The 15,839-nt window shown below is 46.1% G+C and overlaps 1 protein-coding gene across 4 annotated transcripts in view; it reads right to left on the bottom strand.

Moving 5' to 3' along the window:
* Positions 1 to 15,369, bottom strand: part of ZBTB17 (zinc finger and BTB domain containing 17) — a 42,767-nt gene extending 27,398 nt beyond the window's left edge. The window contains exons 1-3 of one of the 4 annotated variants that reach the window (XM_058304331.2): positions 15,218 to 15,334; positions 13,622 to 13,708; positions 9,297 to 9,375 (exon numbers count right to left, since the gene is read on the bottom strand). Coding sequence is in view for 1 of the 4 variants with exons in the window: in XM_004472158.4 (XP_004472215.1) it covers positions 15,218 to 15,224 (7 nt within the window). In the remaining 3 variants the exon portion in view is untranslated. Of the gene's footprint in view, positions 1 to 9,296; positions 9,376 to 13,621; positions 13,709 to 15,217 lie in introns of all 4 variants that reach the window. The other 3 variants (XM_058304330.2, XM_071217768.1, XM_004472158.4) reach the window with 3 other exon arrangements.
* Between the last annotated feature and the right edge of the window lie 470 nt (positions 15,370 to 15,839).

The following is a 15,839-nucleotide window of genomic DNA, read 5'->3' as shown; positions in this document are numbered from 1 at the left end:
TGAATGGACACAGAGAGCAGACTACTGGGGGGGGGGGAAAGGGGAGAGAAATAAATTAAAAAATAAATCTCTAAAAAAAAAAAAAAACAGGAGCTAGCTCTGCACTCTCAAAATGGCTACAATATAAAAAAACATCAAAAAACAGAAAATAAGTGTTGGCAAGGATGTGGGAAAATAGGAACTCCTGTACAATTTTGATGGGAATGTAAAATGGTCCAGCCATTGTAGAAAACAGTTCAGTAGTTCCTCAAGTTAAGTATAGAATTAACATTTGACCTAGCAATTCCTCTTCTAGGTATACACCCCAAAAAACTGAAAGCAGGGACTCAAACAGATACTTATACCCCAATGTCCAAAGCAACATTGTTCACAATAGCCAAAATGTAGAAGCAACCCACATGCATCAATGGATGGAAAAGTAAAACGTTCATCCATTCACAAACAGAGAATGGAATATCATTCAGCAGGAAAAAGGAATGAAGTGCTAATACATGCTACAACATGGATGGACCTTGAAAACATCCTATTAAATGGAATAAGTTGAACATAAAAAGACAAATACTGTATTATTTCACTTAATATGAAATAACTAGGATATGCAAATCCACAAAGACTGAAAGTAGATTACAGTTACCAGGAGTGGGGGTGGGGTGAAGAGGAGAATGGGGAGTTACTGCCTAGTTTATGTTTGGGGTGATGGAAAAGTTCTGGTAATGGATGGTGGTGATGGTAGCAGAACATTGTGAATGTTGTGACATTGATAAACACTGAAAGTGACTAAAATGGGAAATTTTATGTTGTATGTATGTTACCACAGTAAAAAACAAAACAAAACAAAAAACCATTACAGAGCACTTCGAAGTGCCAGGTACCCTGCTGGGAGTTGGTGACTCCATGGGGAAAAAGGCCTGGTCTGAGTCCCACCCTGGAGCCTTGAGGACCTTTCACCAAGAGAGAAAGATCCGGATTCTTTCCCTGCCCGGGAGGGTGAAGGACACAGCCAGGAAGACACGAGCCACAGCCACAGCCTGAGGAAGGCCCGCGAGCAGACGCAAGGGGGGTGCGTGCTGAGGATGGTGGCATGCCTGGGAAGCAGGGCGGCGGCTGGCACACCTCAGCAGCCCGAGAGTAAGGAGTGAGCGGAGGAAGGGGCAAGAGCCACGGCTGGAGGGACAGGCTGGAGCCGGGCACACGGGGCCACACCCAGGGCTGGCGCTCATGCCCAGCCGTCAGAAGCCATGCCCAGGTTTTCAGCCAGGGAAAGCCATGGTCACACTCACATTTGTGCAAGTTCACTGCGGCGACAGTAATATGGAAAACACAGAGAACGGGGGAGGCCAGAAGAAAAAATAAGCCACGAAGTCCCAAGGAGCTATACCTTCCAGATGTGCAAAGAGGGACAATGTCACCCCCAGCTGGCACTGGAGGGCTTGCAAGGCTCCTTCTGAGCAGCCTGTACAAGCCCCCTTCCACCAAGTGTTACAATATCCTTTGAAAGTCTTAAATCCTTCTTGGAGTTGCTCAAAGCCTCTTAACCCTGACCTTGGGAAGCGGATGTGGTTCAAGCAATTGGGCTCCCGTCTACCACATAGGAGGTCCGGGCCTCCGGGTGAAGGCAAGCTGGCCCACATGGAGCACTGCCCCACGCAGGAGTGCCACCCAGCGCAGGAGTGCCAGCTGACACAGCAAGGTGACGCAACAAAAAAAAGAGACACAGAGGAGAAACAATAAGAGACTTAGCAAAAACAGGGAAATGAGGTGGCGCAAGAGAATGATTACCTCTCTCCCCCTCTGGAAGGTCCCAGGATTAGTTCCTGGTGTTACCTAATGAGAATATAAGCAGATGCAGAAGAGCACACAGCGGATGGATACAGAGAGCAGACAATGGGGGGGGGGGGGAATAAATAAATAAATAAATAAAATCTTTAAAAAATCAAACCCCTGACCTTGACCATTCCAAGGGGAGGCTGGACCATGCTGTTTGTCTCAAACCATAAACCCAGGCAGAGACTTCATATCTCCTACTACATTTCAAGGAAAATTTCCACAAAGTCAGAGCTCTAAGTCATTACTGTAAGACTTGCTGGCTGAAATCTTCTCAATAGGAAAAAATTTCTCATAAGGGAAATGGAAAATGATGGTAATTTGCACAGAGGATGTGTCACTGGGGGAAACTTTATGAGCAAAAATTCCTTAAGAGGAGAGCAGATGTGGCTTAAGCAATTGAGTGCCTGCTTCCCACACGGGCGGTCCCAGGTTCTCTTCTTGGTACCTCCTAAAAACAAAAACAACAACAAACAAACAAAAAAACAACTCAGAGGAGCCAATGTGGCTCAGCGGTTGAGCACTGGCTTCCCACTTATGAGGTCCTGGGTTCAATCCCTGGCCCCAGTACCTAAAAAAAAAAAGTCCCTTAAGGAAACAAAACTGAAATTCTCCTAGAACAGCAGTTCTTACCCAATTTTTCATATACAGATACAGCCCTCTGACGCTGTGATGTAAGCTAAGAGCCCATTCCCAGGGAGATCAGCTCACACACAATTCTATGTACAACGTCAGGAGTTTCCAGGCTCCGTGGACCCAGTTAAAAACTGCCCCCCTGGAATCAAGCCAGAATTAACTTACTTAAATCTCTGTACCTCAATTTCCCTTCTGTAAAGGGGGGATGATACTAGAAGTTTCTACTTCATAAAGTTGCTGTGGGAAGTATATGTGCCAACTGCCTTAGACCAGCACATGGCACGGAGTCAGCTCAACGCCGGCCATCATCACTCTCATGACACATAAACCCATGTCAGCAATGGTGACACATTACAGAAGAAAGGAGGAACCTAAGTCTCTAATCCTTGCCCTATCTTGTAAAAATGGATGTAAAAATCAGGTGAGTCACCCAGGCACCCACCACAAATACAACTTCAACCTGAAAAGAGGCAAAGAAAGGCCTCTCAAGCTATAATGCCTCCTGCACTCACCCAGAAGACAGGGCCTCAGCACCTGGTGCTTGGCACAGGGCCACCTTCTTTTTCCAAAGAACACAATGATTTTGGAGTAGCAAGGGGACTTTAATTGAGAAAGAAGATAGAACATGACAGTTTCAAAGGATTAGTTGTTACATGATACTATTTAAGAGAAAGAGAAAGAAAGAAAGAAGGAAAGAAGGAAAGAAGGAAAAGAAAAGAAAAGAAAGCCAATTCAATACAAACTATAGGTGAATACAGTCAGAATTCAGCGTGGCACATGCTTTTCACATGAGAATTGACCTTTTCTAGATTTGTTTGCTCATTTGGATTAGTTGACTGCTAAGGTCCCTTGTAGTGCTAAGGCTTTAATAAATGTTGACTAAATGAATGATTTCATTAATGAGGATGCCAGATTACAAATGCATGCATTTGAAGTATAACAGATACACTGAGTGACAATAAAAATGAAATATTTACTTAGCATATAGCAGATTTTCTTTTTCACTTAAAACTTTATATTATCTTAAGATTTCCAACTGTGAACATGAACTATATATGACAGAATTATGTATTTACTATTCCAAACAGGGTTAGAACTAAAGCTATGATTTTGTAAAACTTGACTGGCAAAAACAAAAGAAGTAAGGAGATATTTTAGAGGACCATTTAGACGGATCTCAAAATCTCAAGTTAGGCCTAGCTAAAGAGCGGTCAAGAACAGCGTATCTCCCATTTCCAGGGACGCTTTAAAGCTGCTGTGCGCCTTGAATGCTGATGCCAAAGTGCCGCCTTAGCACGCGGCGTGGGCGCCTGTCCGGGCAGGTGAAGAGCCCCCACCCTCCAATCCCAGGCACCTGCAACAGCAGTGAGTCAGCAGCGCAGCCTGCCGGAAGCTGTGGTGAGGGATGACTCACAACTCTGGCGTCTTTTCAGCCAGCCCCTCTGAAGTGTGAGCTTCTCAGTGACACTTGGAAACTGTCCCCAAGTATCGCCTGGTTCCAGGTCCTAAGATGGGGGAGGAATCACGTGTGTGTGCGTGTACAGCTACCCACTCCCACACCAGTGCTGTGGCCAAAGTGAGGGGGCCCTGGTGGGACTGGAGGGTATGAAACTTAATTCTCAGGACCGTGAAAGATTGGTCAGAAACTCAAATGTTTTGTTTCATTCACATTTTTAACCCTATCTTCCCAACTTCCCAAAGCCAAAAATGAACTGGGGGAGAATATTTACAGCCTGTATGGCAAATAAAGGTTACCACTCCTACTATACAAAAAGCTCTTAAAAATGAATCTTCTGTCACTTTTACCGGACCTGTGGTTGGCGCTGGGGTTGGTGTATACTCAGGAGACCTGAATCTCTGGACTGTCCATGTGACAGCCAGGCCCTGAGCCTCACAGACTTGTAACTCTTACCCTCTGGTTTATTGGACTTACCCCGGCCAGCTAACAGGGAGGTGAAGGAGGTCAACCACCACACCAGGGAGCCAAGAGTGTTAACAACTGCAAGCAGGAGAATTACATCCATCATCCATGTGGAATCTAAGCCCCTTCTCGATATAGAGGTGAAGTGGGCATAACCATCCCAGGGTCCACAGGATGGAGGAAGAAAATATGGATTAGTGTGGACTTACTGGTATTCTACTATAGAAATATTGTGACTCTAGCAATGGAAGAAATTGTATCATTGATGTGGAGACAGTGGCCACGGTAGCTGCTGAGGGTAGAGACAGAGAAGAAGAGATATGACGTGGGGGCATTTGCAGGACTTGGAGTTGTCCTGGGTGGTACTGCAGGGACAGATGCTGGACATTGTACGTCCTGCCATGGCCCACTGGGTGGACTGGGGGAGAGTGTAAACTACAATGTAAACCATCATCCACGTGGTGCAGCAGTGCTCTAAAATGTATTCACCAAATGCAATGAATGTCCCACGATGATGAAAGAGGTTGTTGATGTGGGAGGAGTGGGGTGAGGGGGATGGAGATATATGGGGACCTCTTATATTTTTTTAATGTAACATTTAAAAAAAATAGAGAAAAAAAATTAATCAACAATGAAAACCTATGTCCATGCAAAAACCCATACACAAATGTTCACAGCGGCATTAACCCTAATAGTTAAAAAGGTGGAAACAACCCAAAGTCCATCAACTGATGAATGAATAAAATGTGGTAAAGCCCTAAAATGGAATATTACCAATGAGTCAACAATAAAAAGAAGTACTGATATAACATGAATGAACTTGAAAACATGCTAAGTGTAAGAAGCCCGGCACAAAAGGCCATGCATATGTATGATTCCATTCAAGGAAAGGTCCAGTGTAGACAGAAAGCAGACTGGTGGTGCAGAGGGCTGGGGGTTGGGGGTTGTGGGGAATAGGAGTGACTACTAACTCGCTAATTCATGCAGGGTTTCTTTTTGGGGTGATGAAAATATTCTACAACTGATTTTGGTGAAATACTAAAAGCCACTAAATTGCACACTTTAAATGGGTGAATTGTGTGATATGTGGGTTATATCTTAATAAAGCTGTTATAAAAATTTAAATGACAAGAAAAAGATTAATCCCCCAAAAGAAAAATGAGTCAAGGAAATGAACAGGTAATTCACAAGAAAAGTGGTCAATATACATTAATACATAAAAAATGACGTTCAATTTCACTAATAATCAAAGAAATAGAAATAAACACTCCCAAGATCTGGCTGGCCTGAGACCTAAAAGGCTGACGGCTTCCACTGTGGGCCAGGATGTGTTCCCAGGCAGCAGGAGTACAACTCGGTACACTTGGGAAGGCGGTCAGCCAGTATTGATGTATATTTTAAATATATTCATTGCTTGGATGTGAGTAACTGGTCAGAGAGTCCAGTCTGGTGCAGATGCTGCAATTTCCCAGTCTGCTGAGGTATCTTCCCCAGCCTGTAAAGAAATTGCTAGCCCTGGGTAAGTGTCTACAGGTGGCACTTTGTGACTAAGAAGAAGCCCCACCATGCTAAGCACTTGGTGGGGGGGTTACTGGCAAAAGAAATCCGTAGGCTCTACATTTCCACAAGGTCGCAGCATGTGGAGTGACTGCCGCCAACAGAGGCCACTATGAGAATAACTGGAATAGTTGCCATGGCAAATACCAGGGGCCAGGTGCACTGCCAAGTGTTTCCTAAGTGTGTGCTACTCATCAGTGCTCACAATAACCCAATGAGGACAGTATTCATGCAATCACCCCCATTTTGCAGAAGAGCAAACCAAGACTAAGAGAGGTTGTTAGTCACCAATGTACGTCTCACTGCCATGCCCAGACATAAAGTCAAGACCATCATACTCTAAAAACTGAGCTCCTTCCAGTATTGACAAGGTCAAAACTTCTGCAGACAGACACAGAATGCCAGGATCAATGGACACTTAGACTGTCCAAAAAGGGCAGTTTCTCTGTCATTAATAGGCATTTACCAACCCCTTTTCCTTTTAACTACAAGTGCTACAAAACAGCTTATAAACATCAGAAATGAACATTAATGAATCTCAGTGCCAATCTTCAGAGTTTGCCACTATCTGATGAAACACAAAATTAAAACTACAAAACATTTCCATTTCTGGAAGCATGGCACACCAGGTACTCTGGTCGACTCTCCCACTGCCAACAACTACAAATGGTGAAGAAAAAGATTGAGACGGCTCTTAAAATGCATCAAAGAACTGGCAGGCCAGTAATGAATGCGGAAAGATCAAAACAAACCTAAACAAAGAATGGAAGCTGGAGAGCAAAGGCAACATCTGAGCTGGGTGCTGCCCCAAAGGCATTACAGAACGGAGCAAGCCAGATACCCTGCCCCAGCCAAGAGGGTGGGCTCGCAGGAGCGTCCTCAGCCTAAAGCTGGGGCCCCAAGGGGTAACATCGCAGTGGAGAGACTGCAGAGAAAACTGCCTGTATCGACTCCTGGTGCTGAACGGAGGGGGCTATCTCCCCTGAAAATTGGTAACCATTAGCCTCCAAACGGACTACAACCCAAATTCACATATTCTCAAAGACAGACTTCAGGTAGATGAAAAGTGGCTCTAAAGGAGGAAAGTAGTCAATGCATGAAGGAATAGGGAGTAATAAAGAGATAAATAATAAGCAGGTAAATCTGAAAAAAGATCCTGGACTAATTATGTCTTGTAAAATAAAAAAAGAGCTGAAGTCCATGGTGATAATTTAGACGTTGGTAAATTACATAAAGGAGAGATATACAATGTTCACGGATCAGGAGATTCAATACCATAAAATGTCAACTCTATCCAAATTGACATGTAATAAATTCAAAACAATTCTAATAAAATATCCCAAGAATTTTTATGGACTGTGACAAGCATAATCTAAAATGAATAAGGAAGAGCAAAGAGCTAAGGCCTTACCAGATATCAAGATTTATTATAAAAATTTAGTAATTAAGTCAGCATGGTATTGGCTCAGAGACAGAGAAGAGAAAGTAAGGCCGAGACACAGACCCACACAAGTGTGGACACCTGATGTAGATAATGGTTACTGGTGACATTACGGATCCATGTTGAAAGGAAGGCAATTTCAATAAACGGTATTGGGACGATTTGGTAATACATACAAATCAATTATAAATGGATTAAAGACCATAATGTAAAAGGCAAAATCATAAAATGTTTGGAAGGCTATATACAAGGGAATAATGTTTTGAACATGAAGTAGGGAAGAAGTTCTCAAAAAGAAAAAGTGCTAACCATAAAGGAAAAAAACTGATAAATAACATTAAAATTAAGAATTTCTGTTCACCAAAAAAGACTTAGCATGAAGAGACAAGCCACATCTGGGAATGGATAGTTACAATAACACAAAAAAACTGACAAAGGATTAGTATCCAAAATAAAAAACAACAAACAAAACTTCTATGTATAATAAAAAGACAAATAATCCAATAGAAAAATGAGCAAAAGATTTACAACAGGCATTTCAGGGAAGCTGAAACTGAGATGACAAGTATGAGAAAAGATTCTCAAGCTACTAATAAGGAAAGTTGCAAATCAAAACCATGTGACCCATGATGTCTGATACACGCAACAACATGGATGAACTTTGAAGACATCATATTGAGTGACATGCCAGACACAAAAGGACAAATACTGTATGACCTCACTGATATAAAATAATTAGAAAAAGCAAATTCATAGAGTCAGATACTAGAATACAAGTTACCAGGGGTTGGGGTGAAAGTAGACAAGAGGGAGTTAATGCTTAAATAGCAGAGTTTCTATTTGGGGTGATGGAAAAGTTTTGGTAATGGATGGTGGTGATGGTAGCACAACATTGTGAACATAATTAACAGCACGGAATTACATAATTTAATGTGGCTAAATGGGGAAATTTTAGGTTCTATATATGTTACCAGAATAAAAATTAAAACAAAACAAAACAAAACACACTACAGAACTGTACAACAAAAACAGTGAGTCCTAATGTACACTACGGATTATAGTTAATAGTACAATTATAATAACATTCTTTCAATTGTAACAAATGTACCACACCAATGCAAGGTGTTAATAATACAGGGGGGATATGGGAATTCTGTATTTTCTGCATGATTTTTATGTAAATCTACAACTTTAATAATAATAATAATAGTAAAACCATGTAAAATACTTTATTCCCATCAGATTGGCAAAAAGAAAAAAATTTAAGTATGATGATATCACTGGTAGGACATGATGCAACAAGAACTCTGGCACACTGCTGGCTGAAGAGTTCTTTGGGAAGGCCGCCTTGGAACAATGTGATAGTATGTGGTCAAACTGAAGATCGCACATACCCCAAGATCCAGTTTCACTACCAGGTACGTACCCTGGAGAGGCTCAAAACGTTTCCCAGGAATGTTCATAGCAGTACTGTGTGCCTCAGCAAAAATGTGGAAACAACCCAAACACCCATTGACAGTGGAAAGGATCAGCCAGTTCTCACACAATGCAACACTATTCATCAGTGAAAAAGAAATGTGGCCTAAATGGGGGGATGGGGAGTTACTAGTTAATGGATCCAGAGTTTCTGATTGGGGCGATGGTGGCAGAACCCCGTGAATGTCACTAACACTGAACTATATACCTAAAAGCAGTTAAAATGGGAAATATTTATAAAAATAAAAGTACAGGGTCTAGGGAAAAAATGCAACTAAATGTAGCTCCATAGATTAATCTCAAGAACACATATTGAGCAAAATATTTAAGTCACTGAAAAGACTTTCTATTTATTAATATAATGTGATAATATTTATATTAAGTTCAAAAGCATGCAAAATTAAACAACACAGGGGAAGTGGTTGTTGAGCTCCCGCCTACCACATGGGAAGTCCCTGGTTCAGTTCCCGATGCCTCCTAAAGAAGACAGTGAGCTGGTGCGACGGGCAGGTACGGCAAGCTGACGCAACAAGAGACACAAGAAGAAAAACAAAATGAGACACAACAAAGCAGGGAACAGAGGTGGCTCAAGCAATTAGGTGCCTCCTTCCCACACTGGAGGTCCCAGGTTCGGTTCCCAGTGCCTCCTAAATAAACAGGGAAGACAAACAGACACAGCAAGTGCAAACAATGAGGGGTTGGGGGGAAATAAATAAAAATAAATCTTTAAAAAAAATTAAACAACACATTGCTTAACAATACAAACACCCATGGTAAAACTAAAAAGAAAAGCAAGAGAAAGATAAAAGCAAAATCCAGTAAGTACCTGGGGGGTGGGGATCAGGGCTCTCCAAAGATAACATTCTTTTCCTTACACTGGGTGATTGATACATGGGTGTTCTTTGTCTCTTTATTCTTCATACTACATATTCTTTTGTATCGACTTCAATATTTAAGGGAAACAGTTTACAAAATGAGACTATGTTCTGTCTTTAACAATGTTTCAAAAGATGGACAAGGCAGCTGAGTGGCAGGCCCGCAGGAGAGAACATGACCTCGAGTCTACTAAAACGAGAAGTGCGTTGGAGCGAGGAGACCCAGCTTCCCGCAGGGCAGGACCTTGAAATCGGAGGAGAGCCTGGCATCCAAGACAGGAAAGTCACCTGCTTAGATTAATGTTCCAGGAGAGTGGTGGGGTGGGGTGGGGAGAGCAGGGCCTGCTGCAGGGCTGTTTAAGACCAGTTTTGGTGTGACTAGGAACCTGCCAAGCCTGCTTTCTGGCCTGGTTCCCTCACCTCTGAGGCTCTGCCCACGGTGCCAGCAACTCTCACTCCTAACCTCGCTCTTTGCTTCCTTCCCCTTAAGCTGAGGTCTAAGAACTGTCTCTTCACTTCCCAGCAAGCAGGCTGAGCGCACCAGCCCCAGCCCTGGTTTCCTCTCTGACCTGGGGTGAGTGCATTTTTGAGCTCAGCTTTAATTCACCCTCAGACTGTTAAACCATCGATACCCATAAAGACCCCCAAGAGTGCCAGGCACCTCCGTTGACACTACACACATCTGTAGCAGAGGCTGAAATCACGGCGCTAAAAGCTTACACTTTGACCTCTATCATTTAAAAATTGTTGCCAGCCCAAGAAGTGGATTCTGATCTTAAAACAATATGCTTTGGGGGGAAAAAATGCTTTGCACACAAAATACCCCGAGTTGGGTTTTCCCCACCGAGGGTGGGGTGCTTCCCTGGAGTGATGTCCACTAGCCGACAGCGCCCCACCCTGCCAGATGCCACAGCTGAGTACCTCCCTCCCTACCACACAGACACACAGGTCCCTTCCCTGGGGGAATTCCAGGATTCTGCAGAATGGACCACCTGGTCCCTTCCCTGCCAAACTGTTAAAACTCTGAAGCTCCACCCACAGATGCTGCCCTTTCTCGGGGCGCTAAGTGGGCTCAGACGAGGAGAAGGCCTGGATACATCTGTATACACGCAACAGCCAAAGTCATCTGAAAATGGCCTTCCCTAGATATGCAGACATACACGCACATGCACGGAAGAGCTGGGGAAGGAAACACAGCCACTGTTAGAGTTGCCTGGGAGGGAACTGGATCAGGTTGGGAGGCTGACTTCCTTTCCACAGTACATTCTTTAGAACCTTCTGATTTCTGTACCATGTGCAGGTATTCTTATACCAATTTTTCCCTCCTTCTTTAACTTGGCACATTTTCTCTCTCGACCCTCTCCAGAGTCCTCCTCTCCTAACTAACACATAATAACACTAGTTACCAATTGCGGAGTGGACCAGGGACCCTGATCAGCACTTCACGTGCCTTCTGGCATTAATAATTCCACTCAGAGTAGTTATGTAGGAGGTAACCGTTATCCCCTTCTAAACTGAAGACACAGGGGCTTAGAGAGGTCAAGTACTCTGTCCAAAGGCGCACAGCCAGTAAGTGTAAGAGCCAGTCTCCAGCCCAGGGGTGCCTGACTGGTGGCTCGAAGCTGCTACCCCGTCCTGCAGAGGTCCTCAGCCACGGGTGACCGTGCCCTCCAGGAGACGTATCTGGCAAGGCTGGCGATTCTGAATTGTCGTAACTAGGGGTTACTATGGGCATCTAGTGGGTAGAAACCAGGGACGCTGCTAAAATTCCTACAATGCACAAGAAAGCGCCCCCTCCAACCCCAAATAAAGAACAGGCTGGCCCCAAGTGTCAATACTGCCAAGGCTGAGGGACCCTGCTCTACTCACAACCAGGCGCCAAGCAAGCCATCAGGTGCCCCTCTCCCTGCAGTCCACAGCAGGCCCAGCCCCTAACCACAGCTGAGTTCCCTCCAGCCCCAACCTCAGTTCCTCTTCAGCAACCAAGGCTGATCATCCACCTTCCGACAGCATTTACTGAGCACCAGCTCTGGGCCAGGAAATGAACTACACAGTGGGTACATCAGCCTAATAAGACCCTGTCCCTGCACCCAAAATGCCAATGGCCCACAGCGGAGCCAGACGAGGAAACCGACGATTACAGCAGGTGAGAAGTACATTAGGAGAGATAAGCTCGGGATGCTGGGAGATCACAGAGGAGGGGCGCCCAGTTCAGCAGGGGTGGGGTGGGGAGAACCTGGGTAGGTCAGCGAAGTCTTCCCAGACGCAACTGAGCTGGAAGGAATCAACAGGCAGGGGGCCTCCTCCCTTCCCGAAGAACCCCTAGCCAGAACTTTCAGGGTGTGGTCCCTGCAAATCCACGAGTGGCACAGAGCTCAATTGGAAAACCTGGTGGAACTCCTGGAAACAAAAAACAGGGAGGGTGCACAGCAGTCTTTGGTCCTCCATGTCCAACCTGGATGTGTCCAGTGCCTGCCCCTGCCCCTGGTTCCCACAGGCCTCGGCTTCATTCCACTGCGACCGTGTCCTAGCCGGCTTCTCTGGCTCTGAACCAGCCCGTACCCTGATGCAGGATGTAACTAAAACCTTCGTAAGTGCCAGCCACACAGCAGACACTGTGAATTACACGCTTGCCTCAATTCTCAGAGCAATTCCATCAAGTAGATGTTTCTGTCCCTACTTTAGAGATGAGGAAAGCAAGGCTCAGCAGGGAAGCACCTGGCAGCCAGGACGGGGCTCTTCCCAGTTATCAGTCAAAACAGAAGCCTGATCGCGTCATTCACTCTAAATCTTCACCACCTCAATAAAGCCTTCCAATAGCAATCCTCATCCCATGTGTCCGTGCACTCTTGAACAGAGCTCAGAAATAAAATGCTGCGCTGTGTTAGTTCTTGCACTGCACTGTGATCATCCACATTAGCCAAGTGCTCCCTGCTCCGGGATCCAGTCTTATTCAGCTCCAGGTCCCCAGCACCCAGCATTGTGCCTGACACACACTGGAACCAGAAAACGCTGACTACACCAACAAACCTGGAGGCTCTGGGCCCAAGTAAGAGAAACCTATTCAAAGCCAGAGGAGCCTTCCGTAAGGGGCGGAGGCTGGGGAGTCTGCCCGCTCGTAGATTGATTTGGGGACTTTCCCTCAGGCTGGGATCAAGTACCCAAGTCAGCAATCCCATCACAGCTGAGAAGAGTAAAATGTCCCTTTAAAAATCCTTTAGGACACACAGGAGACCAAGGATCTGCTCTCAGTCAGCGTTTCCTCTGGCACTGGAACAGTCATAATTCATTCTTGGGGAGTGTACCAGATGTAGTCCGTGGCTTACATTTGGGGGCCACGTTGCACAAAAAACATTTGTCTTTAAACACTAGAACCTTAAAAGGAATGAATGCGTGCTCCCTGCTCTGTCTTTTCCTTTCTGCCAGATGGAATAGATGAACAATGGCAGGAGCTGCAGCAGCCAGTTTAGATCATTAGATGGAAGCCTGGGTTTGAGCCAGGAGAGCCAGAAGACTTAAGGAGCCCTGTTCCTGGGTAACCTCTCGGCAGAGCTGACTGCCCTACTAGCTCTGAGCTACGTGCTTCTGCTCTGCAAAAGGGATAGGAATTTCGTTTCAGCTACTGTATTTTAGGATCACTTTGTTGGAGCACTTTAGACTGTACCTAATTAAAACAAGGTATGAGCATTGCCCAATGATTAATCCACTCTGGTTTTCATTGGTAAAACAATATAATAACAAATTTCCTGACCAAACTGTAACTAGGGTTTTGTTATTATAATTTTGAAGAAAAAGCCATCATGAAAGGAAGATTTGAATCATGTGGAGCCTAGCAAAGAACAGACAAACAGACCTCCCCATTTGTTTCATCCTTCAGTATTACAGACATACCTCAGATTTCCAAATAGCCCAGGCTACTCTTTGCTGACAGTTTGTGCGCATATACTCCAGCTTGGCTCCCCTCCTCCAGCTCATTACCTGAATCAAAGATACCCAAGTGGAAAATCCGGTAAGAACCCAAGGAGTACCTGCTCCCTAAGAGCCACTCTCCTTTCACTCATCCATAAACACAGGCAAATACAGAGCACTTAGCACAGGGCCAGGCTGAAAGACAGTTCTCAATAAATGTTCAATTTTATTCTTATTGAACTGCAACTTGCCAGTTACTGTGGCAAGGATGCAAAGATGAGCAAATTCAGTCCAGGCCCTAGGCTCAAGGAATTCAGACTTAATGAAAGACCTAACACCGTTGGATAAGCAAAAAGAGCTAAGCTGTGCCCAGGTATTACTGGAGCATTAGCATCCCTCTGGAATGTTCTGGACACTTTGCTTTTCACTTCATACCCTCACCCTCAGTGAGCACGTCCCCTTCCACGATGTCAGTGACCTTTGATGGATGACAACTGCTAGACTGCCACAGCTCTACTTGACTGTTTTACAGGAAAGCTTTCTCACAAACTACATCTTCAACTTGGAATACTCTCCCCTTTTCCTGCCTCCGTCCCCCTAAGCATCCTTCAGCTCTCCACTGGGGGACAGACGCTTCCCTAGATTTTCCTCCACTGAGAGAGATGCCCCTACTCCGTGCTCCCAGAGCAAGGAAGGCTTTCTTCCGGAGCAGCATCAGAACTGTCTATTCACGTGCATGCCTCCCACATGTGTCTCTGAGCTCTGGGGGATCTGACAAATATGGACAGCAGCAAACACTTGTACTGCACTTAGTCTGTGCCAATAGCGTTCTAGGCACTTTACACTTACTACCTCATTTAATCTTGATATAATTGTGGGAGGCAAATTTTATCATCATCTCTGCTTTTAGGATGAGGAAACCAAGGCAGAGAGAGAGAGAACCTAACATGCCTGAAGACATATAGCACTGAGTCGGGATTCAAACCCGGGCTGACCCTCCTAACCACTCACTGCTCGGGGATCGAGTCTGTCTGGATCACCCGCTGTATCTTCAGAACCTATCAGATGCTTAAGCACCGTCTTTGGAACCACCGAATGAATGAAGTCATTTTACACATGGACAGCGTCTGCCTCTACTCCGCCGGCACCTCCGAGGCTCTCCCAGGCCTGTGCGCGCCAACCTTGGACAGCTGCCGGAGCTGCCCCCGGCATCGCACACCTCGCGGCAGGAGAACGCCCACCTGCCGCGGCGCGCGGGGTCAAGGGGCGGTGACAGCCGGGCGGCTGAGGCGGAGGTGCTACCAGCTGGGGAGTCCCCCGGCCTGGGAGGCGACTCGCGCCCCCAGGCCCGGGCGGCCGACCCTCCCGCCCTCTCCCCGCCCGTCTGCCCCGCGGCGCCCCCACTCAGCTACCCGCACCCTCCTGCCCCGCGTCGCCCCCTTACCCCAGTCCCATCCCATGCCATTTCCCCCCCCCCCCCCCAACAACCGTCCCCCGCATCCCGCCGCGCCCCATCCTCCACCGCCTACGCCCAGGCCCCCCAGACTCCTTGGGCCCCGGGCGCTGGCCGACCCTCACCTGCCATGTCCCGGACCCCACTGCAGAGGGAGGTGCATCACGGCCGCGAGAAGGCCGGGGACGGCACTTCAGAGCAGACAAAGGGCGCCGCCATGTTAGAGTCGGGCGGAACCGACCTCGCTGGCTTCCCGGCTGCAACTTCCGGCGCATGCGCAGCGCCCGCGCTAGCGGCTCGACCGGGGACCTGCGCAAGCGCCTAGCCACCCAGAAGTTCTACCTTGGGGGACCTCTGCGCTTAAAATTGTCCTCCTTGTGATTCTGCCTTGTTTTTCTATTCCAAATAGAGTCGATCCTCATTATTTAAGGATTCCTTCTTTTCGAAATTTGCCTATTTGGTAAAGTTTACTTATAACCCCCAAATCAATACTAGCGGTGCTCTCGCTGTCATTCCAAGGCATGCGCAGAGTTCTGGAAATTTTGAGTCGTCCGTCGTGAGCGTTCCCAGCCGAAGTTGAACGAGGCGACACTGGTTCACTTTCATACTGTAAGCGGGTGTCCTTTCCACTGTCTCTTTGGTGCCATGGTTTGTACATTTTTGTGCGTCTTGGTGGTGGTTTTGCTGTTTGTGATGGCCCCCAAACAGTGTTGAAGTCCTGGATAGTGCTCTTCACTGCAAGAAGGT

Source organism: Dasypus novemcinctus, chromosome 9, assembly GCF_030445035.2.
Source record: "Dasypus novemcinctus isolate mDasNov1 chromosome 9, mDasNov1.1.hap2, whole genome shotgun sequence".
Lineage (NCBI taxonomy): Eukaryota > Metazoa > Chordata > Mammalia > Cingulata > Dasypodidae > Dasypus > Dasypus novemcinctus.
This window is presented reverse-complemented; position numbering and strand designations above follow the sequence as displayed.